A 27,790-nucleotide genomic window follows, 5' to 3' on the forward strand; every position below is an offset into this window, starting at 1 on the left:
CAAAATGCAGCATTCAAGACTTCTTTTAAAATAGTGGTGATGCACAGCATCTTTAGTGCTGTGCTTTGTGTCACTGTGAAGCCACTACTTAAAGGACACCACAGGAACTGGAACTGGTCCCCAGATACGGTGCTTTTGTTGTTGTTAAAGCCTATGTTACTGGTGTAGGCAAAAATATTTAAAATTAGATGATCTCTCATCTCTGCTGCCTCTTGAGGGCCGTCACCAGTGATGTTTTGGATGGGGCTCTATCAATGTGTGTTGTATTTCAGTTTGGCGCGGCAGTCCGTAGTCTGCTGGCTGCCTGACTGCTCTGTGTATATATTAAAATAATATTTCAAGTTTGTATTGTGAGTAGATTTTCAGAGTTAATGCCCAGGAATCTATTGTGGACTGTAGTTTTTAAGGAGGCAATTTCGGAGAGGTTGGGCAGGTCAGTTTGAAGGGGTGATATGGGGAATGAAATGAGGTGCAAGAAGCCTTTACCTCACGTTTCTTTGGAGCCCCTGTTACTCTTGTTTGCTTTCTTTAATTGTTCTTTGCCTTGGTAATTTGGTAGCAATTGAGTCTTCCTGTTTCCTCCCACCCCAGGTTTCCTATGACTTGAGAATCTTGTGCCCCTCTGGAGACGAGAAATAAGGACAAGGGGTTAGTCAAGACGGATTTACAATCTGCAGTCATAAAATCATAGAATTATAGAGTGCTCTGGCTTGGAAGGGACCTTTAAGATCATCCCATTCCAGCTGTCCTGCCATGCGGAGGGACACCTTCCACTAGATCAGGTTGCTCAGAGCCCCATCCAGCCCAGCCTGGAACACTGCCAGGGATGGGACATCCACAGCTTCTCCGGGCACGTGGTGTAAAGTGTTCTACCTAAGGCTGGGCATGCCCTGCGTGAGAGGAGTTGCAGTGCTGTAACCTGTGGGGCAATTCGGACTGTGTCAACTCTGGAGGTTCAGAACTTCCTGGGATCTTCTGCTGGTTGCTCATACAGCTACCCATAGTTGAACCTCTACAGCAGGAGTGGCTTCCAAAGTGTTTTCCAAGACTTGTCGGTTTGGGAGCACTGATGGACAGCAGCTGCAGATAAACACAGAGGGATTGAGAAGAGAGGCCGTGCTTGCTCCAACACAATATGATGTGATTGCAGCCATGGGGCTGTGCTGACCTCTGGGTGGGAGACTATTCATTAGGTGCTAAGTGACAAGTTACTTCTGTAGTGGTAAGACTTTCCCAAATATGGAAAGAGACGTGTGTTTTATTGAACCTTTCAGGGGAGTCTGAAAAATCTGAAAATAAAAGTTCTTGCTTTTTGACACGTTGTCTTTCTAGAAAAGAAACTAAATATAAATCAGTCTTGTTCTTTCCTGGAATCACAGGAAAATGGTTTGATTTTCCTTATATTATGCAAGCAAAATTTTTTTAAAAAGAGTGCCTGTGAATTATTACTGCATTTTCAATAGCTGTAATAGATGCGTTGCAGCCAAAAATCCATTTGAACTGTTTTTACTGTTTCTATAGAGAAGTGTGTGGTGCTGACTTATTAAGAAGTTTTTGGAAAGTATTGGAAAGATGAACATTGTCAGGAAAACTTAATGAGAGAAACATAATTCTCTGAGAAGCCATTGAATGAAAGTTTGCAATGGGGATGTTGGCTGGGTATCCGAAGAAACTTTTTTAGCAGTGGAAACTTTGGTAATAGGTTTTAGCTGTGTGTCTCAAGTCTCTCAAACATAGTAACTGAAATCCTGGAACGTGACTCATGTAAGGATTAGAATAGTTTAATTGTAGGTGTATTCTTCAGTGCCAAAAAAATAAGCTGGAATAGCAGACTCGTGGCAGTAGATGACACTTTGTTCCTTTTAGTTCCTTCTGATAAGAGCTCTACTGATTTCTATATCAGATAAGTACTTTTTACTGCAGGGAAAGTGATGTTACCTGTTACAGGAGGTCTTCGGAAGCAGCTGTAAAAATATGTGAGGCTGGTTTTGATTTGTTTCTTTGTTTAATAGTGAATTTCAGTCAGGGCAAGAATAGGTAAATATAGCAAGACTGACATTCTTTGCAACATGTCTGCACACATTTATTATTAAAATCATGATATCTTTGTCAAAGGCAATATATGCATGGCAGTATTTGTTCCCTGCTGGCACTTTAGAGGTGATAGCCAGGAGATGTTCATCACATATAGATAATTGTGTTGTTGTTTTTTAAAGTTTTCCATTTTGTGCCTGTTGCTCCAACCTTTCTGTGTCTCCAAACAAGCACTTCTTTGAAAATGGCTCCAAATTACTTTGTTTCAGAAAAAAGGATTTTTTGCCCCATTTTCTTTCATCTAATGTTCCAGGGTACTACAGCCAGACTTGGGTGAGAAAAATGCATGAGGACATCTCTCTAGGTCTTGGTTTTGATGATTCCTCAGTGACTGTAGGACATCTAATTCTAGGATGAGTAACTGACTTAGTTAATTTGTTTGCTTTGATTTGATATGGTCAGCTATGCTGGATATAAAGCTGCATTTTTTTTCCTTAAAGAACATTGCATTTTTAGTAATGTAGAGGTACTTCTTGAGTAATGTAGAGGTACTTTTAAAAATCACGGATCTTGCCAGTGGTACTTTGATGGAAAATCTGGCTTTCTGATGAAGGCAGTTTTACTGCAGTGCCAGGGAAAGCTGGCTGCAAATGTTTGAGCTGAAAATGGATATTAAGTCAAAGGTGTTTGTAGAATATCTGATGAAGAAGAAAACAAAGATAATTGTCAATTTTATCTGAAAGTCTGAGGAAAGCAAAGAAAAAAACCCAACAGTAGGGAATTTGCTGTTTACAGACTTCTGTTGAAGAAGCAGAGGAAAAATCATGTAAACAATAACATAGAGAAAATACCAAATTCCTTCTGTGTATCTTGCTATATACCCTTGTCCGGGAGCAGGGCATGGTTTGAGGTATCTGTTCTTCACTCGTCAGGAAACAGAAATACCTGTGGCTCTCTTTTATGCTCTTTGTTTTATCTATATTCTGATACAACAAGGATTTGTTTCCCGCACATCTAAAGGAGAGGTTTAGAAGCTTAGGCACTCCTTCTGTTTCTGCCTAGGCAGTGAAAGGAAGATATTTGGCATGGCTCCAATTGTGCCAGCTTAATTTGAAGGACCATCTTGTATCACCGTGCTCTGGAAATTGCTTTCCATAAGTGATTTATCACGTTCTGGCCTGGGTAGCGGGATGGTTACAGTGCTGAGTCAATTAAGCCTGCTGAGGGAAATCCCAGCTCAATTGCACAAACCCTTTTACATCAATGGGGCCAGGAATTCTCATCGTCATCCCCAACGGTCCCATGGCATAGAAAACAAGGAGAGATAATCAGAAGTTGCATCAAAGTCTATTCAAGTTTCTCTGCTATGAAAATTTTAAATTAATTTGGTAAGCACAGTGGTATAGGGTTTATATAAATGCAAGATTGTAATTTCATGACCTATTCAATGCGTTAGCTTTAGTAATTGTATTATTGTTTTATTTATTAGCTTGCATTTTCAAAGATATTGCAAAGGCAAAGATTGTGATTGCAATTTACAATAAGTGATTGTTTTTGCGTTTAATGTTTTTGGGTAAGGGAAGAGTAGCAAAGTTACTGAAACAATAGAAAATCTCTTGTGAAACATCTTCTGTTTTGGTTCCATGTATGTTTAGGAAGCTCAATGCTCACAATTCCCTTTTTGTTTTTCTTGCAGCTAATTCCAGCCTTCTTGGAGGTGGAGGAGGTGAGTCTTTGCTTAATGCTTTATTCATTCTTAAATATACATGAAGTATGTGCTGGACCAATGCAGAGGTTAGTTGGTTATAAAAGAATATGTGGTAAGTTCAAAAGTTGGAAATATAAATTTATTAGATGGGACAGTTCACCAAAGTCGATAATCTTTCGTATCATCAAGAGGAAAGGTTTGCGACTGCTGCTGAATTCAGTTTCAGCTCTGGGTCAGAGTAGGGGCTGACATGTAAATGACCTGACTAAAACATAAAGGAACTGAACTGCCTTAGGCTGTGTTGTGTTTTTAAGTATTTAGGCGTTCTAATTTACCCCAGGGGAATCTCAAATGTATAATTAATAAACAATCTTAAAAGAAATATTGAAATATTAAAATACAGTAAAAAGTAATTTTAGTAAATGAGTGGGGCTTTATCTTTGTCCTTTTTAAAAAATATATTTTTAAGTTTTAAACTTGATTGCTTACCTTATTCTGTTTGCCAGAATAGTCAAGTAGATTTCAATACAAGTCTTAGGTCAGAGACGCTAATAACATGTCTGCTGGTAAGGCAGGGATGCTCAAGTATGTATCCTTGTATTGCTTCCAAGTACATGGATGCTGTTTTATTTTAGTATGTAGTGATGCTATTTTACTTTTGGTATTACTGTAGTACCGTGGCCATAAAATCTACATGAGTGGTAACAATTCGGGAAAGACGAACCCATAAAGAGCTTGATCTCAGTTTGCAGTGACTTCCCCTGCCACCCAGAGGGAAGTAAAAGAGCTCAGTTCTGGAAATTTCACAGTGCAGGAGCAGTACAGGCAGCAACTAATCTTCCTTCCTGGCGGGAGTTAAAAGAACTCAATGATCAGAGCTTACATATGTAAGGATAAAGGAAAGGGCTCTGTTAAAAGACAGGAGATCTCTGTTGCTCGTGAGGCTGCAGGATAAGTTGACACAGCTTTTGTTTTAACCGAACAGGCAGCTCTTATTTTGGACTATGAAAAGGTGCTTGACAACTAAATAAAATCATCTAAATAAAACCATTCATGTTCCTCAGCTGTGTGTCTGGACATTAAAGTACAGGGCAGCCTTACCTGTTAATCCTGTTGGATTAATCTGTTTCTTTTGATTTGAGTTAGTTGTTTGCAGCATACCAAATTTTTCTTTGTTTAAAAGATAATCCTGTAGGAGGTAATCCTTCACTAGCTGTTCCTGTTCCTGCAGAGCTGTTCCTGTACCTCCTCTCCAGCACTTGCTCCCAGCTGGTAACATCGAAAAAAAAAATATAAATCAATGCCAATGTTCAAATTCCAATCAGGTTCCCAGAGCACTGCTGCTGCTGAAAGGATTTGGCTATTAACTTTCCGTGTTATTTATTCAGCTGTACTGTACTTCAGAAGTTGATGTCTGTTCAGTGTGGCCCTTGATAATGTAGCTCTCCCTCTGCAGCAGATGGGATGAGCCCATGCTGTGGGTCAAGTTGGGATTTTGCCTGTATTTTATGCGTTAAAAGTGGCAATTCAAAATATGTTCTCTCCCCTCATGGCAGGCTGAGGTGATGGCAGCCCCAGGGGCTGGTGCTGCTGCCCCTTCTCTTCCTCTTCTCCTCTCCTCCCTCCTTTCCTCCTTTGTTCCCTCACTCCCTCCCTCCTCCTGCCCTGACATCCTTTGGGGCTTTTACTGCCATTTTAAAAATCAGTGTCTTCAGGACTGTGGGGAAGGTGCTGTGGCAGGTTGACTTTGGGCATGCAGTGGGTTCCTTCAGGCAAGGGCTGCTGCAGCCCCCATGGCCAGAACCCCAATCTCACATCCTTTAATCTCTGGTTGAAGAATAGCAATGTACCCTCTTGCTTGTGGTACATGTAAAATACCAAATCTGACACTTTTATGGCTTTAGAGGGTGACTGCTCGTGGCCGAGGGGCTGTACCTATGGAGGTACCATCAGCTGCCCATGGGTAGGGCAGCTGATGTCCTCAGAGCACGTTCACTTGGGGGTTCCAAGTTTTCTGAAGAAAAATCCTGAGAATTTCATTGCCAATGAAATGCTCTACATTTTGGGCAGGCACCACGGGGTGCATGTTTTGGAGAAGGGGAAGGTGTGTGGGGTCTGTGTACCTGCTCAGGGGTACACAAGATGGAGGCAGCCCTGGCCAGCCACCCGCCTGCCACAGGCAGATGGAGCCCGGGGCCCCTGGCTTTTGGAAAAGTAACTTGCTACTCACCACATGCATTTCTCTGTAGAAGGAATTTTTTCCTTCCCAGTGGGATGGTTGTGGATTTTAAATTCTGGGTGTATTTTTCATTTTATCCAGAAGGAAGTGACAGTGGCATTCTGTGTGAAATATTGATAGTGAATTATTAAAACTTTATTATATACGTAAACACCAAAGCCTTCTTTTGATTGCAAATGCTGAATATTTATGATAATGCATAATACCAGTGTAGTTGTCCAATAATGGGATTCAGATCTCCTTGGTAGTGCTCGTTAATTTAATCTCTTGTGTCACTGCTGCAGGTGTGAATACATGTCTTAGTTTTACAGAAAATGAAAACTGGAAATTTCTGCTTGTCCAAGCTCATGCAACAGGTGTTGTGATTTGGAGCTTCTTTTGAGCTGTTCTGTGTTTGAAATCTTTCCAGAACGAAAACCAAATTAATTGGAAATAGTTATTTGCACATCCTGATCTAATGTTTGCAAATTACTTTCTCTGGGTGTTCAAACCATTTTCTGGAAGAGACCTGCTAAGAAACCCAATGGACAACATTGTGGGTGAACATCGTGAACTTACTTGCAATTTCAGGGACTGGTGGTTTTGGGTGGCTGCTTATCAATCCCTGCGTCACCTCAGAGCCACATCAGGGCATCCCTGTACTTTGATTTCCCAGAGCCAGAGTAATGGTTTGTTCTTGCATTCCCCATTTAAATGCCATCTGTTCATTTTCATGACTGTTTGGAAGGAAGAGATTAAAGCACAAAAGATACCAGAAACAATTTTTCACAGAACTGTTTAATCATAAAATCAAGAAACCCACAATGGATACTTTAGTTAAATATAGATGTTGAAGGTTTCTTTCTGCTTTTCAAATAACTCTGAAGTTTCCAGGATTTCATTATGAGTTTGGTGAGTGAGCCTTTTTTCTTTTTCATTCTTTACTGTTTTTAATAATTGATTTTTAATTAGGAGGCATATTTCACTTTCAGGTCTAGATTTATCACGCATTCAGCATCTGACTGCTAATAATTTGCATGGAGCATTATGACTTATTTGTGCATTATCTATTATTCGTCCCATTATGTTCAACAGTGCAAAGGTGAAAAGTTTTAAGAAAATTACCTGCATTTGGAGGGAGTGAAGAAAAACAGTTGGTATTTTAAGAAAAAGTAAGCTCTTTTAAAATATGTCATGAAATTTTGACTTGAGAAATCGAAGTGTCCTATTTTGCAGGGCAATCTTTTTTCTTTACACTCTTTTACATTTATGTCAAGGAGTGAAAACATGTGATTTTATGTACTATGTTCAATCAAAGTGAGCAAGAGCTGAGGTTTGTTTTCCCTTATGGCTTTGGGTAGTGTGCGGGTTTTTTTTGGGTATTGCGCCCCGCTGTTCCCACCTAGTATTCAGTTGTTTTCCTCATGGTTCATTTTTCCTGTACTTGATTTGCTGACTGTAATCACGTTCTTGTTGCATGCTGATTTCTGCATTGGCTTGATTTCTTTGAGCTTAAATTGATGGTATTTTTAATTTTGGATTCTTTCCCCCATAAGATTTTGTTGCCTATGCTAGAATTTGGGAAGGAGACATCACTTTTTAGTGTGTCCTATTACAAGCATAGTTTCTTTCAGCTCTGTATGTAAAACTGGTAATTTTGTCTTTACAAACTCAAGAGAGAGGGCAAGTTACTCTTGGAAGCATTGTTTGGACCTGGTTTAAGTTGGTTGATCCAGAAGATCTGTCTGCTTTTCTGTTTCTCTCCATCTCTGTCTTTTTTTTGGCCAGTGTGACTATTTTTTTTTCTAGGGCTTTTGCAAGCATGGAAAAAAATTAATTCCCATATAGCTATAGATATTTTAGCATATCTTAAATGTAGACCAGACCTACCTGTCCATCCTGCCAAGATACGGTTTGTAGGCACAGTTTTAAGTAATTCTTACGGCATGGGGAACTTGTGCTCATGGTCACAGCAGGGAGCTGGGTTTCTCTGGACTTCATTGCAGAGACTCCATTTTGAATGTGGGATTTTCTGCTTTTATATCTATGTTACATTATAATAGTGACAAAAAAAAGTGTTGTCTCCCGAAAGAAATTACCCCAGACTGACTTTTATCCTGGAGTTGTGTCACTTCAAATGTCTCAACTGCTGTTTGCTAGCCACCCTGTCTATTTGTCAATTAATTGTGAGCTAATGAGCTAAAAAATCCAGTGATTATCCAGTCAGTAGTGTCAGGAAGGAACAGCTGACACAAACATCTTGACATCCCTACCCTTAGCCAGGTTTTCATTCTTATTTATAAGTTTTTATTTTCACGGCTATGTCTTAGGTACATTTCTCGCCATGTCCAGCCATCTTCTGATAGTTAAATCTCTAGCAAAAAAAAAAAAAAAAGAAAAAGAAAAGAGGTCTTGCACTGTCGTAAAGCAACTTGACATCAATTTACAAAATGAATATTAATGATGCCGAGAAGTGAAAGTTGTACAAGAGAAAATTGGAGGCAGGAATGAGACAAGTTGCAGAGCACCCTGTAGCAATATAACAGCAGCAGACTTTAAATACCAGACTTGCCCTGCACTCACCCATTCAAAATGTGTAACAGGAAGAAGACAAGCCTGTTTTATCCTAAACCAGGACTAGATGCTCTCTGTTTTGGATTTCACAGGGCTTGGGTTTGATATTTACGTAATTCAAATGCAAGTAAAGCAGGGGTTTAAATCCAAAGTTCAAATTTGTGCATGACGTGCACATAACGTGAAATGCATCCCATGAGAGGGAGAAGAAAGAGTTTGGGAAAGGAGCACTGACAGGATTCTTTCATCAGGAAAATAAGCGTTATTATTTTGTATTTTTTTATGTCAGTCTGTTGGCATGTTCTTCTATCATGTCAAATGCATTTGTCAGATTGGGGTGTGCTCACAACAAATGGCTCCATGGAACAAATGTGCTTCATCTGGGATTTCAGCTATCTTCAAAAGCTTTCAGTTGCTTTGTACACTGCATAGTCATAGCCTACGTATTTAGATAATGGCTATGAAGGTACAAAGATTTTCCTAGTGAATAATGGCCATGGGAAGAACTGATAATTTAAGGCGAATGGCCATTTCCCTTTGTTGCTAATTAATCCCTTTTTGCTAGAAGATTGCTGCTGCCATTCTGTAGGGTTGTTAAAGTGGTTTATCTCCTTTTACTATTTGCATGCTGTTCTTTTTCATCTCTGTAAATAGAGTGGGCTTGAGAGGGCAGTATCCACTAGTTCCCCCAGTGCGTCAGCCAATTAAAATGTTAATATTTATGTATTTTTTTCTGCACAGCTGTAATAGTTCCATTGGTAGGCCAGTAGCTCAGGATAGACTGTAACCCTTTCAAGGCGTTTGGTCCAGCCCAAAATCTTGTTTTTCATGAGTTTTTTGTTGTATCAGATCGAAGCAAATAGATTTTTTAGTAATTTAACATCTTTAGTAGAATTTATTCAAACCTCCTATGCAAGCAAAGTCTTTCTTTACAGGTCAGTTATTCTTGAAATCAGTCTTTCTTTCTTTCTCTCATCTGTGTATATGTTTGGTTTTGCCTTCTGTGATTGCAGTGGAGTTTTAGTTCAGCTTTAAACAAAAATTAGTGGGTTTTCTCATTTCGTAGTGCATCTAGAGATATAATGATGAAAGCTCTGTAAATAAATAAGCACAGTGTATTTCAAAGGACCCTTAACATAAACTGCTGTGGCTGTATTTAAAATATGTGCTCTACTCTAGTTTCTTTTTTGTTTTTGTTAAAATATGATATATATTTTGCTCTTTGGCTAAATAAGGTGCCAGCTTCCTTTCTCCAGTCTTTTTATACAATCTTATGGGTAATAATCATAAACAGGAAGTCTCTGGATTGATTTTAAGTATTTCTCAGTTGTTGCCTAATTGTATCCTGCTAATTACTCTTTCCGAGCAGTTAGTTAAAAATAAATAAATTATGTTTTGCTATTTACAGGAACTGATACAGCTATGGGATCAGTTTGGGTTTTTCTGATTTTTATTTTTTAAATATATGTTCAGCCTGTGAATCTTTAAAGGGGTGCTCCTGTTCCAGCTGGTGGTACAGAAACATGACTGTCTGTTTCGTTCATGAAAATAGTACAAGATTTAGTCCATCCATTCATACTCACTGCTGTCCTCAACCTTTTAATGTTGCTGCTGTGTTGCCTTAATTGGGCATTAGGAAGTGATGTTTTATTTTCCACTCATCAGTTACTGAGTGCTGAGTCCACAACACTCTGAACTCCCACTTAATTGCAAGATCTCATTCTGTCTCAGGTAGACCATTGCACTGACTCTCCTAATTTTGTTTAATTTCATTATGGGGTAATTACAGTGCTGTGTACTCACAAGTAAAGCATCAACATACACACTTTCTGCTCTCTATCTATATATGACTTTCATATATATTTATGCATGTCACTATATATGTTTTTGACTTGATCTTGCAGTCTCTTCAGAAATTCAGATTTAGCATGTGTGTACATAAATAAGTGCATAAAAATAGGACATTACTTTTTTTAGACTGGGACCTTTAGTTCATGGCAACTGAAAATTTGAGGCACTCTTGATAAAAATCCAAGGTGAAAAGGCAGGTGGTTATGTAAGGAATGGATTTCTTTCCTTTTTCCTTTTTGTTTCATGTTGTGGGACAGAGCTACAAATCTGGGAGAGAGATCACAAACCTTCCCTAAATGGCAGATATCACATGATGTATGAGGGAATTCAGTCTGTTATGTCAATGCAACGTGCTCTAAACACATTAAACACTTTCCCCCAGTACAGACAAATACATGTATGTCTCACATGTGTCTTGTATGCAGAAAACACAATTTTTTCATTTAACAAGGTGCTGCTCAGTCATCTTAGGAACCCTCTGTTGAGGCTCTCCTCCCGTAGTTGAAGATGAGGGGCACAGTTGCCAAGGGAAAACGGGCTGGGAGTGCAGGAAGTGACGCACATTGCTGCACGTTGCAGTGAGAATAGAGTTGAGCATTTGAGTGTATATATGTGCCAGTCTACAGAAGATGGTTTTTAAAATTAAGCATTTCGTTGGTTTCCTTAAAGAAAAATCTGTAAATTGGGACATCTGTCAAAGCTGTTCAGTTTCATGCTGAACAATCTCAACCGTGTCCCTTTTGCTGAGGTAAGAATGAAGCGAACGTGGCAGGAAAGACATGTTTTGTTAGGCTCAAACAGGGGGTGGTAATGTTTTAAAATCTGTTATTCAGAGGTAAGATCTACAGCCATTTTCCTGGTCCTGAGGAGAACCAGGAAAGGAGGTCCTGTAGGAGGACAAGGCTACAATAGGAGGAAAATGTGAAATGCAATTTAAAACATTTAAAATTGTTTTAACTGTTTTTACAGGGGCTATTAAAAGAAGTAGAAGTGAAATAAAGGAGTGATAGAGGTACTTGACTTGTAGATATAGAGGCACTTTTGAATATCAACCTGTTTACTGAAGCTTTCATGCTGGTATGCCTAAATACAAAACAAAGTCCTTAATCAGTAGAATGTTCCTTAAAAGTATCTCTAAGCCCCAAGCTCATTAATTTCTACATCAAATGTGTATACAGGTGCGAGCAGGAAGGCATAGAAAAATGGCACCAGCTGTTTGCTGAGTCTTGTTGTTAATCTTTTAAAACGTGTCCATGTCCAATAAAATGAGGATATGGACATTACATACCACTCACACCTCCCAGAAGGAGGGAGATCACTGTACCACTGTCTGCTGATGTACTGACCCCAAAGGTCAGAGATTGGAGATTTGTCATCGCCCTTAATTCCCCACCTCCTGTTACGAAAAGAATTTACTATAGTTTCTTCTTTCTGTTTCTAATGAAAGCAATTACTTCTTAGTCACTATCTTTCCAAAGACAATTTTGAATAAAACCCAGGATTAAACTCCAGAGCCAAGGAAAACCCAAGTATCGAAATTACAGATATTACAGAAAGAGTTCACAACTCTCCTCTTGCTGCATAGAATGAAGGAATATGAAATCAGGTCTGCATTCACCTCTCACCTTCTATTTCAAATTTTCTGCTCTTTCCACAGAGCTTCGGTACTCATTTATGAAATCACTCTTTCCTGATCACATTTTTCCAAAGTTCTTTCTTCTAAGCAAAGCGCATACAGATTATAACATGCAGCTTTTCAAAAGCCAAGAAAATCTCCAGCAGAGTAGATGGCAAGATAGTCAAGTCTTGGAAAGATTTGTCCTCCTTTGTTTTCAGTCTGCTTTTCTCCCTTCCAGCTTTAGGAACGTTACATCAGACAGTGTGAAGTGGAATGAACTTGTGGCATAATACAGAAAATGAAATGTCATGATTGCTAATGAAGGATTAAAACTCTTATATCCATGGAACTATTTTTTAAGAAACATTAGTGGAAGATCTGCATGTACAAGTCTGTCTGTGCAGTTGCTCATCTTTTTGAATTGATAATACTGGATGGCAATGCACCTTTGAGTTACTAATTTTCATTCTAATGACATATGTAAGACTACAAAGTAGACAGCTCCTGTGATTTAAGAAACAAATAAAAATCTCCTTTCCCTTTCCAGGGCTTCAGATTTCACCTGAATGACTTTGTACCTACAATTTAGACTTAATTTTTAAAACCAAATGTAGTGGGGAAACAGTAACCTGAGATGTGAAGTGGTCAGGGCCAGTAACTGCTGAAGATGGCATTGATATTAAAGAAAACACATGGTAAACCTCATTTCTATGAGCATTATTAGCACAGAGTCTAAATACTCCACAGACCTAATTACTTTGTGAACAGAGATGTTTTCTCCAGTTTCCAGTTGGAAAATGAGACTAGGAAACCGTATGTTTTGCAAAAGGTCCATGTAGAAAAGAGCAGAAATCAGCTCTCTGAAGGCAAAGCAAAACTGCAAAAACCTAGATCAGTTTTGCAGATAGGAATTTTGATTCCTATTTGGAAGGAAGAGGAATCCTAATTTTTGTGTGAGTGTCATTGGTAGAAACAGGATGATGTTTGGAGAAAGGGAAAACATACTCTACTGAGAGCAACTTTCTGACAATTAGACCTTAATTGGTGATACAGCAAATTCTCTAAGGGAATTTCCAGTCTACCAAGTGGAAATAAGTACTGCTAGATAAACAGTTCTTCACTAAGGGGATGAAATCTGTATATAGAACAAATGTGATGCATTTGAGGCTACCACTGTTAATAATTCTAAATGCACAGAATTCGCTGTTCTTACTTGGGCCTTTTCTTCATTAAGTTAGAGAAACACTGTTTATTTCTAATTTTAATTTTTATAGTATTAATAACAAAATGTTTTAAAATAGTTGGTGATAAAAAGAAGTCTTTTGGATTAAGAAAATACCTAGTTTTTTTAGCAATCAAATCTAGCCTCTTTCAACAGCTGAAGAATTTCAACGATTCTCCTACAAAAATGCTGCCTTACGATTATGTGTAGAATAGTTGGGGTTTTTTCTTTACAAAGTCACCTGATCTACATATTTTTCCTTGTTCTTATGTAAAAGCCTCATAATACATAGGGTTTACAATTCAAGTTTCTTTTAAAGCTAATTTTCTTTTTAAAATTCAAAATGATGGTTTTGCCATTTGGACTGGCAGATCTGTAGTGTTGTAGTTTTGGCTACATATACAGTAGCAAAGAACAAAATATTTTTTGTCACACTTCTGTTACAGTTCAGTCTGTTCCTTTTACATTATCAGCTTGTTTCTCTGGGCTTCACAGAGGCATCTGCTTTAATTTTTATTGGGCAGGGCTGCAACTTAGCAAACTCGGGTAAGCATCACAAATAATTCACAAATGTGGTTGATTAAATCAATTATCTCTTGGCTGAGTGATCTATGAGTGCATTATACACACACAATGTTAAAAGAATGTTATTAAGGTGCAAATCCAAGTACTTAAAGTTAGGAAGTGCCAAAATTCAAGTTGCCTGGAGGCTCACAGTCTCTATGCATGTGTCTATGTATATGATATTGCCTCTAACTGTACAACTTCACTGTTCTTCCAGCTGGAACATCATCTCAGTCACCCTCCTCGCTCAAAGCAAACCCAGGGTTTACTTGTTGAGTACTTCAAGTCTGGTCTGGAGACCAGTATTTGTTATGGTACTTACCAGTTTGGTGTATGATTTCATAAGTAAATTAAAGATTTCATAGGTAGTTTATTTGTCTTCCCCAAAACAATGGTGTTACCTTCACCAAAAGAAGAAGAAAAAACCCAAAGCCAGAGATTAACGACAGAATTCTGATTTTAAGGCCCGGCTGTACAGCAGAGGGTGGATTTATTTAAAGAAATGGAAATCCTTTTGTTTCAAAAAGTAGATCAGATAAATTCCAAGCGATTCTTCAGACTGGAACTTGTATATCAGTTTCGGATGTAACACCAGATTATAAATCATCAGGTTGAAATGCACCTTGAGATTCCCACCTTCTTCTTTACTTCTTGCTCCCAGTGCCACTACCTGCATTTTCCAGTTTACTACTCCCTTATTCCCATCCATTCCAAAGACTGTAGGCCTAAATTTACATATTAAAGAGGAGCTGGGTTTAGGGAGCATTTTTACTTAGACAGTTTCAAACTGTGGTCTTGAAAAGGTGCTTTGATGTGATTAAGGAGGATCGAGCTGATTGAGAGAGGAGTGATGGGTGTGGAAACAAGTGTGGAGGGGAAGAGATGAGTGATAACTTCCCCTCTACTGCAGGGCAGATGGTAATGTGAGACTGTGTTCTCAAACATTTGGGGTGCAGGAAGGGAGTGTCCTCTTTCTAACTTTTTGCCTTAATGTTCAATCCTAAAAACAAGTCTCCATGTCCAGCCGGTCACAGTTCCTCTCTGCTCCTGGCTCACCATCCAATTTCTTTACCGGTAAATGGTTTGGTTTTAGTCCCAGGCCGATTTCCCAGATTCTCTCTCTTGGAATTTGCATGACTGTGCCCTTTCATTGCCAGCTTTATTCTTGTGCCATATCCTAATCACAACTTTATTCACCAGTCCCTCTCATCTTTAATCATATCATCAGCCTCTAAATGCAGGTAGTGCCACTTCTCCTTCCTTTCTCCAGTTTGTGCTGGGATGAAGGGAAAAGTGTTCTGAGCAGGCAGTAATTTGTCAGGCCAAATGAATTCATTACTCAGGCAAATGAAAGAGAACTGCCAATTTCAGAGCTGCTGCAAGTGAAGGAAAAGTTTATGAAAGCCTACAGTTGTGTTTGTCATCTTTGTTTATCTTTCCATCACAATTTTGATTTAAAATGTTTAATCCAGTCCAGCTGTACCACAGTGGTCGCCCTGTCTGCTGTTCCATGGCTTTTGGAATGAAGGTGGTATTGTTGCTGTAAAAGGATAAAACCCCTGGTGCTACTACCTTCTTTGTATTTCTTCACCCTTGATGACTGGGCAGTAATTTCTCCATGGGGATTATTTGTCCAAGGACGGGGCCTCTGTTCAAGGCAGATATAACCCAGCTGCAGTGGAATTTCGCCCCTTCTCTGGGCTTACAAGCAATTAGCACTGCAGGTAGGACTGCCCTCACAGGGAACAAAAGATGCAGCAGAAAACTTTTCCCTTGAAATGGCAGCTGGACAACGAATTGGAAGATTAATCAGACAATTATTTCAAGTCACTTTTTACAGCAAGGAAAAGTCACATGTCCTCACCATGAAATAAGACGAGAGCTCTTACATGTGTAAGTTTTTGCGTAGATAACTGGTGGAACGAGTCTCAAGAAAGGGATATTCTTAATAACACCAGGTACAGATAACAGTCGTGTGAGTTTTGAAGGAAATTTGCTGTGATGACAGGTCAGTTTTTCATCAGGAGCTGGAAAATTGCAAACATATGATTATTCAAATAAGATGATATCTGCAGATAAGATATACTAAGCAAATACTCTAAAGTTCATATGAGATATTATTATCTTTCCCTTTGAGACTTGATTCAGCAGGAGTAGTTGATTCTTTTTTTCAACATAAGGAATGTGGATGTTTAGAGGAAATTGTTTCATTATAAAGGAAAGAAGTACCAATGCACATCAAATATTAAATAGGATTCTCTCTTTTTCAAAATTAGTTCCCAAATTTGATGCTATAAAATTTTTGCAGTAGTGGGAGAGCTCCCAGAAGACCCTTCATTATGTCTCATTAGTTTAGCATATATAACGCCATGGTACCCTTGGTTGCTATAGTTCCTTACTTAATCAGGGAAAATGTGTTTTGTGGCTGCACAGCTGGGTAGCAGTATGTATCTGTAGTTTTCTCCAGAAACAATCTTATCTATACCCCATAATAACTTGGTTTTCCTTAAAAAGGTCATAAACCAGGCTTCTTTCTTTTTAAATTTTCGAATGTTTATTTCTTGACTACATGGTAAAGTTTAATGTCAGACCACAACTTTGCCTAGTGCTTCTCTGGGTTTCTTAATAAAGGGAAAATTTTTACCTTTTGGGAGGAGAAATTTGCAAATTTTAATATTGCAGCACAAGTATGGCAGAGTTCACACTCACCTGATGACAGGTTTGCCATCAAGGATAAGGATGTGGCGGTACTTTTCTAAAAACAACCCGAATTCTTAGGCAGGTGTTTTTCTCATTTATGTTATTTAAATCCTCATAGTTCTTATTGAACAAGTTGGATCAGGTCTCCTCTGGAACTCTTACCAAAAAGCTGTTTAAATAATATGTAGCTTTAGGTGCTAGATTTAGTTAAGTATCTGTCCTGCCGGGGGAGACACTGCGAGCAAGATTTGTTTGGCTTTGCAATTCCAGCGGTAATGTTTAAATTATTTCACAGGCGTGAGCTATCCAGGAAGGCTGCTGTGGTCTCGAAGAGATTTTTAGGGCAAATTAATGCCCTAAAACTCAGGGAGTGTTTGTAGTTTAATAATTGAGGAAAGTTGATTAAATATATGAAGCATTTAAATACCCATTTTAAGCTCACTGTAATTCCTGACAAATCGGAGTATCTTGGCATTTAGAGAACTACAAACTTGCAGTGGTGTGTCCATTTGACGTGAAATAGAACCTTTGGGATCACAAGTCTGTGACATTCGTGGTTGTCTTTGGTCATAGTGAGACTGATCTGTGATGGTGGTAGGATCTGAAGATTTCCCCTTAAGATGGTAGAAGACAACTGAACAAGTACTTGTTTGATTATAACTGTGGAGATCATTCCCTTCCTTCATGTGACTCTGCACACAGGCGTCACAGCTGCTGATCTTTAGCACGTCTGGGAAAAGGGTATTACAGCTATTTTAAAAAGTTCTATGTATGATCAGGGGAAAGCAAGACTAATTTAGACAGTATCACTTTTGCATAGGTCACTCTTGGTAGATCATTCTCAAACTCCTCCTTGTCTTCTTGATTTCTACTTTGCTGCTTCCATAGGCAATCTTTTCAAGTTCATCACTGTCTATACCATCATGCCATTGAAACATTTACCCTGAAATCTTAATTTATATTTTTTGGTTGTTGTTACAAATTTAAGCCTGAAATTAAAGGATTCCTGTTGCTTTCAGCTGGGCGAGAAGCTGTCCTTTCATTCAGTGCCTCATCTGTGAGCAAAGCAGATGCCTGTGAAAGGATCAGGGCACACAGGAGCTTTGTAGACTCATTAGTTTGGTTCACACTGTCCAGCATAAAACATCTGTCAACAACAGTGCACCTGAATTTCTGGTAAAAGAGATGCCAGCAGTACTTCGGCCTGCTCCTTTGTGGGTAAATCTCACCTGGATGCAGTTGTCCTGAAACTACAAAAGGGAGCAAATCACTGTCTCCTCCTTATCTGTGGGAATAAATCAGACATGGGAGCTGTGGGCTTGGCATTTAAGCATTTCCATTTGTAGTACACTGACATACTAATGATGGTAATTTTGCATTTGTTACTACATGCCTAATCTAATTAAGTTTCTCTTAGGGTACAATTGTTGTTTTCTGTATTTAATTATGTAACCACCAGGTGCAAGTGTTAATAGTAGCTGAATTCAGAAGGCAGCCTTTTATCTTTGTACTATGCAAGAATTTTTCTTCTGTATCTTTTGTTTTCCAGTGAAAAAAGTGCTTACTGTATTTGATTGCTCCAAGGAGTTGTGGTAGCATTTCTGACTGATTCACATAGGAAACACGAATGAGGACTGAACACCTATATTACTCTTAATCTAGATGTGTTCAGAACCATTTATGAGCTCTACATTTTTGGTTTGAGGTGTTGCAGTAGTTCAGACTCCCTTTCCCAGCCATACTGTTGATTTTGAGGGTTGGCAGGCTTCCCACACTCTCTGACAGATCTGCTCTCGTCTGTTTGAAAAAGTCTGAACTATGCGGGGGTCTGTTGTCTGAAGCTGAATTTCATGGAGCACTGGTAAAACTGCTTCTGTGGCTGCCAGCCTGGCTCTGTGAACTTTTTGCTACTGTTTCATCAATGCTTGTTCAAATGTTTTTGAAAGCGTTTTCCACAGAATTCTTTAATTGTCTTTAAATGTCTGCAAGAATAAACTCAAGTATTGTTTTTAAAGCTCAAGGATCTGAGCCTTGAAATGATGTAAGAGTGTGCTTGGAGGCAATTGACTCTCAAAAGGTTTTGAAATTATAATGTTAATTTTTAAATAAAGTGAACAGGAATGGCTGTAAACTTTTCCACTGGCAGATTGGCAATTGTTTTCATCTACTAAGTAAAAATATGTAAAGCTTGTCTTTTCTAGCTTCTAGTCATTCATTAGTAATCTATATTTACATAAATTTGGCATTAAGTGTAATAGAAAAATTAGATAAATGATTGATGCATGTTTATTCTAAAGCATAAGGTATCCATGCAACATTCCCATTACTAAGGATAGAAAATGGTCAGCAGAAGCATTTTGCAGCCTACTGGCCTTTGTGAACAACTATACATTTCTTAGTAGAAGTATGGCCTGTGTGTACCACGAGTTCTAGCCTGCTGCCAGCATGTCTTCTTCTCTTAGTTACCTTCCAAGGATTCATTCAGAGAAGGATTTTAAGTCCACCATGGACCGCATGTCAGTGGTAGTGAATCAAAATACACTGCTTTTCCTTTAAGGATCCTGTGGGATCATTTTGCCTTGAGCTGTGAAGTATGATTTTACAGTTGAACCGTTTTCAGTATAGAAACATAAAAGTTCCAATTTATTCTGGTGCAAGAATGACAGTACCCATTAGCTTAATTCTACATCCAGGTAAACAAGCTGTGTCTGATTTTTTTTTAAAATTAAGCTTTCCAGTGCTGTTAAAGGCAGAGATTTCCCCCACTCCTTCCATGTTTCTTAGAGACCTAAGTTACTTCAAGTTTAGTTTGTTTCTTACCCTTCAGGCCTTTACTTCAAATTCCACTCCTTTGATGGTTTATCACAAAATTTGTTCAGAGGCTTCCATTTTTTAAGGTAGTCTTTTAATTACTACTGGGTATGCATTGCATCAAAGAAAAGTGGTTGAAAACTTTAAAACCACAAATAAAATATACATCAATGGGTTACAGTAATGAATGCTAACATACTGTTTCTTCAGAAAGGATCTGTTAGGGACAGAAGACCATGTTTCAGGTGATGTGAAAAATAGTAAGCTTGACTTCTGAGAGAAGCTTGCTAGAGTTAGTGGTCAGGTTTCATTAAAAATGAACTTAAAAAAATATTAGAATAGGTATGTTTAGTATTAGTTCACAGAAGTCTTCAAATTAGTATCAGGATTAATGCTTTCTGGCATCAAGGCCTTCACACTGATGGGAAGAAAAACTTTTCATTTAGTTCCTATATGCTTTTGGCTTTTGGATTCGTTTTTCCATTATTCCCATTCCAGGATCTGTTTTTTCCCCCAGAAATACAATGATTTATTTGGGTGATAACACACAGGCTGTGGTATTTCAGAAGTTGTTATCAGTTTCCTTGTAGGGATGCTTGGAAAAAAGAAAATAACACTATCTTGCAAAAAATATGCTGGCCTCATTAGGTGTAAAAGTGTCTCAAATGGCCCTTAAGCAGCACTTTGGCTTCTCCAGCTTCTCAGCATGAAAACATGTCTAAGTAAGTTATATTATTTCAGGACAGTGAACAGCTTGCTTCAGATCCAGCAACTGTGTTTATTATTTGGTTTTGTTTTTTCTCCCAAGTGAAGAATGTCACTCTGCACTGTTTACATTTACATCTCAAAACAATTAAGCTGAAATGGCTTCATAAGATTGGGAGCTGGCTTTCTCTCAAGGAGAGCTTTAAATTTAGTTTCCAGAGTCATGCAGAAGATAGACTTATTTTTGTGTTTGTTTTTTTTTTTTCCCAAGCTGGTGTGATTTCATGTATGTTCATCTTTCTGAAGATGTTTGAATGCTGTTGATTTTGAATAGTGCATATTGATAGGAACACTTAGATGTATTTTCTGTATAGTGCTTTAATTATGAGAAGGACAACTGATTTATTCTGTATTTCATGATATTTCTTATTATATCTTTGGGTATCTCACTGGAATACCTTTTTCATGAAAAAGCAGAGTAGTAAGCAGTAAAAGCTTTCCTGTCTTTGATTACAGGACTAGGTACTAACAAAATGCAGAGACTTTACTCCTTTTATTTTTCCATGTCCTTGTACTGTATCCATCTGTGAAATAGATGAAGAACTTTTCTAGTCTGAACTGAACTTGATTTATAGCATAATTGTATTGTTCCAGTGCTTCACAGCAATACTGCAACATGTAGAGAACTTCGAACAGACCCAGTGTTGCCAAGTTTTAGGGCACCATCCTGCTCTCTTCTTTCATCCCTTCCCCATCTCCAGATTTCATCAACCTACTCCTACAGTCGCTATACATGTTGATGAGTGGGCAGTCCAGTACTCCTTTGCTCCCTCTTACAATAACTGGTGTTTCTTTCTCAGAAGACAAAGCTTTAAAAGTAATTTTGCCCCAGGGTGAGGCACTGGGGTGAAGATTTAGAAAAGTCTGTAAAGCTTAAGACCTGAGCTGCCTTATTTCTGGATCCTGATTCTGTTTGCTCCTTGTGGGATGAAAGGGGATGCCTGAGGTTTGAGTGACCTGCCTTCTGTATGCAGGGGCTTCCTCCCGCTGTTCCTTAGCAGGGGCAAAGCCCTGTTTTGGCTGAGAACACCCAGTGGATGTACTGGATGAGCTGTTCTGAAGAGGTCAGAACCGTTGTGTGGCTGCTGGAGTGGCCTCCCAGCAGGGCCTTCTGGTGCACGGGCAACATGGGACACCAGTTTTGTATCCTATTCTTGTTATTCCCTAAGCACATACTGCCCAGCCTCTTTGAAGTAGGAATGATCCCCTACAGACCCTCTGTCATCCTCTGACCTGAGGAAGTTCCCTGTGAAAAGTCCCAGAGTGTTTTCCTGTCCCTCCTACTTGCCAGTGGACAGAGCAGGTGTAAAGCAGGGCAAACAGGGGTTCCATCTCTTACAGTCTGAAGGAGACCCTAATTTTCCTTCCCGTGTTTGTCATGCCCCTGCCTGAAGGTTGTCCCTACAGAGTTTGGGGGCAGCCTGCTCCCTGGAGTGGGTAAGTGGTCAGCAGAGGCAGGCTGTGGGAAAGGTGCTCCCGATTCCCAGGGCTAGTGCTGTCACGTCTGACATTCCCTGTGCCCCCAGCAGCCACACTTGAGACCAGCATCATTTCCTCCACTGGTTTTGCAGGCAGTGCAATCCCAGTTCAGAGGTTTGCTGTCAGCAGGGGTTCAGAGGGCTGGGATTTAGCCACTGTTGCATATACAGTTAAGAATAATTTTCTGCTCCTTTGATAGCTCTTGATGTGTTTTATTCACTTCCAGTCTAATCAAGTTAACTGTTTTAACACATTGTCTTTCTTCAGACCTTTTACAGAAGGCTGGTGTAATCTCTCTTAAAAAGAAAAAAATAATTCCCCTTTCATCTTTCTGGAGAGATCACTTTATTCATGTGTAGTGACCTGGCTCAGCATTTGATAACTAATGTGTCACTGAAAGTTCCTCATTATGGCCCCAGCTTGCAGACCACCTGGAGTGCTCCATTATTAATGTGAACTTCAGGTTCAATTTTTAGATCCGTGCAGGTGCGTTTGCACTATTCATTGCAGGCTGGTGACACTTGCCCCCACGAAGGGACAAGAGTACGTGCAGCTGAATGTGTCTCACAGGGCTATGGAGCACTTACTGTTTTGATAGCAGCCATAAGAGGAGTGTAAGCACTGAGGCTCCAGCTCTGTGTTGATTATAATCTAACTTTTGCTTTCCTTGGCAATCGTCCTTTGATATATAGGCACTTAATCTCAGTGCCTGGAGAAGAGAAGGAGAGTAGCCAGAGAGGGGAGTATAAAGGGGAGACCACACTCCAGTTAAACCAATAACATGGGAAAACCTTAGTTCTTATTCCAGACATAAATGTATCTTTGGATGGTAGATGATAGTTACGTGGCAACCAGGCACTGCAGGGCCCTCCAGGTTGCTGCTGGTTGTAGTGCAAGATGTAAGTAATCCAGTTGATGCAGCCAGGATGCAGTTGAAACAGTGAGTTTAGGAAGGATCTTACATCTCCTTGATGGAAGCTTAATTTTGTCTGGTTTTTTTTTCAGTCGTTGCTTAAGCCACCTAAACTCCTCCAGCCATCCATCTTTGCATCCTGAAATCAAATAAGTGACCTACTGAATTAAATCTCTGATCTTAACTTGTTTGTTTTATAGTCTAAATAAATGAAAAGGCAGGAGATAACAGTCTAATGTTGCATACAAATCAGTGCAGCTTGGTACAGTTGTAGGGTTATTCATTGGCTTTACTGAGGTTTGATTCACAGGATTATTTACCTTTTTTAAGGGGGAATTTCTTTGTGGACTCCTTTTTGTTTTGTTTTCTTTTAAAAGAAATATGGAAATAGCAGAAGTGGGAGGAGAGGTGGATTTCTAGGAGCAATGGAGCTAGAAGGACAAAGGGAGATGGACTGTAAAGGAAGGGGAAAAGAATAGTTCTGAGTGTGTGAAAGGGAGTGGGAGGAACAGGAAATCGGAGAGTGGGATTGGAAGCACTGGGAAGTGTGGGCAGGAGTAAATTGGACTGGGAAAGAAAATTCCTGAAAAGTCTTGTTTTCTTTAAAGACACCAGTCTGATTATAGTAAAATAGCTTCTGCTTTACTCACTGAGGACCAGGTCTTGACATGCTGTATCTGCTAAAAAAAGTAGTAAAATACATTAGTGGATTTTTTATGAAGAGCTAAAGCACAAAAAGGAACTTTCTCAATACCTTAGTATTTTAAATAAACATCTCTCTCAAGTGCCAAAGGATTAAGGGTTTTAAAATCTTATACAATTGTATATAATTTGTGTAGTTCTTCTTTGTAGCCATTTTACTCTTATCTAAACTGAATATATGCTGATTTGGGTTTTTGACACGTGTAAGGGTGGTGCTCTGGTCTTCTCACAGGTTATTGTAGACAAATCAGAGTAAGGTTATTATGGTTTAATGTTTCTAGTTACGGCCAGTAGCACTTGAAGATGAAATTTCTGATATGACTCTGAAAACTTTGGTTTTCCTTTAAAAAACACCAGTAAATTGGATCTCTAGGCACTGATTTTCTAAATTTGCTGTTATTACAGTGATTTCGCCTTTTGGAGTTGTTTTCAAATATGTGGATATACCTATCTTGTAGCATTTTAAAGTGCTAAAATGCCATTTAAAGGATGAAGGAAGTCTAAAAATTTATTGAATAGTTTAGAATTAATTTAAAATACCAGTTAATGTTATTTAATATCTGATATGTTTTCCATCTACACCTGAAATATTTATGGAAAAACATCAAATAATTTGTATGGTATATTTAAAATGTGTCTGGTAAATGTCCCTCGTGAAATAAATTATTTTTATTGCAGTTTAGAAAAGTACATATTTAATAGGGAAATGCTTTGCTTATGTACTTACATAACTCCAGTGTATAATGTGGGTCCAAAGGTCTTTAATTCATTATAAAGATAGGTCTTTAATGACAAAATAATGGCTCTGATGTATCTGTACTGTTTGGTTTAGATTTTAGAAATGTTTCATAGCTTTCAACTCTTCCTTATGTGATGTTACATTGCTGCCCCAGACATTTTTTAATGCATGAGCAATCAACATAAATGAAAAGTAGAAAGCATTCATGTTAAGACAAGAGGCAATGTTACTTTCAATAAGGTGGCTTCAGAAAACTGTCACACAGATATTTCACTGGAGACATTCTGGTTTGACCTCTACCTCACCATGCCTTTTTTTCTTTTTTTTCCTTTTATGATTAAACAGAGGAGAAGGGGTTTGTAAAAGCCCTCCAGAAAACTGGCAGTTCCTTGTAGAATTGTAGGTCTTTGTAATTTCCATATATTTTCCTGCAGGAGAATGGCTCTCTAAGAGCACGTTAGCCTTCAACCTTGGCAAGTTTAGAAGTACATCTGCAGTATTATGATTGAAACGTTATACCTGCTTATTCTAAAACTGACATGAGAGGTGACAAATGACAGAGGCATTACTGGGTCAGGTGAAGTCTTTGTCATAATCCCTTTTCCCTGAACTTTTAGCTGGTGCAGCAAAGAGAATCCTGTTTCGGGGATTATTAACACCACCTGCTACAAAATTCCTTTGGGAAGGACTGGAGTGCTTTGGATTCAAACACTGGCTTTGAAACATGCAGGAAAATGGCACAATCTCTGCAGACACTCTAATGACTACTTTGGGTTTGGTATAAGCCAGTCTTTCCACTGCAAAAATGTGTTATTAAGGATAAATGCTATTTCTTCCATTGCCACGTAAAAGTGAATTTTCAGTGAATTCCTTAAGTTCTTGTGCTTGGCAGGATTTAGAGGTACAACCTGCTGCAATGAACTGTGCAGCAGGGTTGAACTGCTCTCTGGTTGAAGCCCCTTAGTTTTGGGTAGCACAGGTAGAAAGCTTTATCTCCATTATACAGGATTTTTTACTTCTCTTTCTTCTCAAGCACTATTTCATGTTTTGTAAGTTTTGCTTTGTGTCTGGTTCATCCACAAGGCAGATTCTTCCCTTCGGAAGAAAAAGTGGAAAGCCTCTGGAAAAAGTGGTTTTTTCTCTTTGGTAGACTACTTCTCTCCTCCTGTGTAACTGCAGCACATTGTCAGGGCAGGAATACGGTGCCTCCTGGACTGGCTGTGGGGTATGTACCTCAGCTCCAGCTGGAGATCAGAGATGAAAGGTACCTGACCAGAATTTGGGCCCCAGGTTTGACTCCTGCTCACCTGCCATTCCTATGCTGGCTTTCAGAATTTTTCAAAAGCCAGATGAGGGAAAGGTCTGCCTCCTCTTAGTCATCAGCATTGATAGGGCCGGAATCTTGCTGGAACTGCCTGAAGCGGAACAGGCAGATCAGAGGAGCAGACAAAGTCCTGGGATCTTTTCATCACAATCCCTGATTGCAGATCCCTGTGGAACTAGGAGGTGAATCTATCCCTTTGTATTTCTGAGTGAAGTGAGTGCTGATTGATTTGTCAAGTGATTACACACTCAGATGAGATACTGGGATGTACAGTTTGATTCCTATTCAGCACCACAGCAATGCCCAGGCGAAGCTTCATATAGTACAAAGAAGATTGTAGTCATTGTAGGAGAATGTGTACACAGAAATCACCTTTCTGAATGGCTTTTTTGAACCTTATTCACCATTGCCTCGCTTAGTTTGTTTTCCTTTGGTAGAGTTTTCTGACCTTGCCCTTGCAAAAAGCAGAATGCTGCTGTTTAACTGTTGGCCAGAAGGACCTGTTTCCAGATAAACAATCCCAATGTGTGCTGGAGTTAATTGCCTTTTTTGGGTATGTCCACCTTTTTCAACCTCAGGGGCCATAACGTGTACCTAGGCCATGAGGAGGTTTCAACTTACCAAAAAGAGCTTTCAACAGAGGTTCTGGTTGCTTGGCATGTTTATACTCTGAAAGATGTTGCTCCTGTGAATATGAATCCTAGCAGGTCTCCTTTTGGCAGAAATGCCCTCTTTCTCTCTCAAAATAAATCCCCCCAAGACCTAGATACCCACAGCTTGTTCTTGGCTGACCATTTTGTGCTGCTGTCCCCTGTCTGACATCATTGCAACTATTATTTACAGAGTCAAATGCACAGGGTTAGGGAATCTGCAATCTCCTGTAAGACAAAACTGTTTTCTACAATTTTAAACTCTGAAACCTAAAAAAAACGGTTGCACAGTTTTTAGGCAATATGTGGGTGCTGTTTACTACAGTTATGATTTCCTGATATACATGTGTTTCTTGAAAGAAAGTTTTCAATATCTGAGGCATAGCGTACTATGAGTAATTTTTTTTCTTTTAATTCAGGAGAGGATTTTTGTATAAGAAAATCTTAAAAATCAGTTTTTATGATGTGGCATGAATGTTGTGTGATATCTGAGCTAATCTTGGAGTCTGTTTTAGAAATTTGAGGCTATTTAAAACAATTCTTGGCATAGTAGTTTCATTTCTAAGCAGCAGCTCTGCTTTGGTGGAAGCAGGGGGGTCTTTTTCTTCTGTTGCACATTAATCACACATGTTCAGAAGAAGTGACTCTCTGGTTAAGGACATTTCTGTAAGCAGAAGAAAAATAATAGCTTTTTAAGTTTTATTGCCATCAAGCCACTACTAAAAGAAATTATTTTATATATGCTAGAATCTTGAGTTCCTTTGAAAATGTGGGTTTGAGTTGATTGTGAACTCAACCATAGCTCTTTCCCCTACAGTTTGGGCATCTGAAACCTGAGAAATAGAAACTAATTGTTACTTGTTTGACTGAGACCTGGTTGGATGTTACCAGATTGAAACTTCTGGGTCTGAAAATGCAGCAAAGAATGAATGGTCTTAAGCTGCCAAAGATGCAAGTTGATAAACCGAAGGCAGCCTAAATACTGAATATGAAATTGAGTTTTTTCCCTATATTGGTAGAAACACCAATGAAAAGGGTGCTGAACTGGGGAGAATTAAAAACACAGCTGCTGAACTGGAGTGAATCTGAATCTCTCAGCTGTCTGCAGGTCACTTGGTTGTGGTGGCCAGAGGCTTAGGGACTCTCTTGGCACTGGCTTTCTGTCCCTTTTCTTTTAGGGAAAAGTGTGGGTATCTGTCTATCCGCCTAAATATGTTTATATACACAAATATATGAAATTAGAACATTTCATTTCAGTTTTCATGCTCTCACTTTTTTGACAGCTGTTACAGTTGCAAAGGTTTGTTGCTGTGTTTGCAGTCCTGCATGAAAGATCAATTACCACAAATTACACATCATTAAAAAAAAATTGGGACTGGCTGGGTAAAATTATCTAAACTTCTGGGACTTGGAAGAACTCAAAACACAATTTAAAAAACCAAAACACTTGAGTTGTGTTTTGAAGTGATGTATGGACACAAAAGTGATTGACAAGCCACTCAGCATGGGCCTCATCTTTTGAAGTCTCAGAACAATATAGCTTTTGGGGTGGACATTTTTTGTTTGTTTATTCCTTCTCTAGAAGCTAAGTTTCTGAGTTTCTCTGCGAGGTCAGAAAATCACTTTCAACTCAGAGCAAAATAATGCTGCTCCTCAGTGGTTTGTCTTCTCAGTGCTTGCATGGAACCCAAGCAGAATTCTGCTCTGTTTGCTTGAGTTTTGTAACAACCTCTCCCAGTACTTCTTGAATTACCAGTGGTAATCCAAAACTCTGAGATTCCTTCCAGATGGAGATGGTGGTGTCCATATATCAACATCCATTATTTAGGAAGTGAGGATAATTCATGAATGAATACCAGAAAATACTAAAGGATAATACTGTTGTTCTGATTTCCTCAAGAAGGAGCGAGGGAGGATT

The 27,790-nt window shown here is 39.0% G+C and overlaps 1 protein-coding gene across 6 annotated transcripts in view; it reads left to right on the forward strand.

Moving 5' to 3' along the window:
• Positions 1 to 27,790, forward strand: part of MACROD2 (mono-ADP ribosylhydrolase 2) — an 884,685-nt gene that overhangs the window by 186,147 nt on the left and 670,748 nt on the right. For all 6 annotated transcript variants that reach the window (XM_082303078.1, XM_082303080.1, XM_082303082.1 and 3 more), the window contains exon 4: positions 3,731 to 3,760. In XM_082303078.1, coding sequence (XP_082159204.1) covers positions 3,731 to 3,760 — 30 coding nt within the window. The remainder of the gene's footprint in view (positions 1 to 3,730; positions 3,761 to 27,790) is intronic.

This window comes from Coloeus monedula (assembly GCF_965178545.1).
Source record: "Coloeus monedula genome assembly, chromosome: 2".
NCBI lineage: Eukaryota > Metazoa > Chordata > Aves > Passeriformes > Corvidae > Coloeus > Coloeus monedula.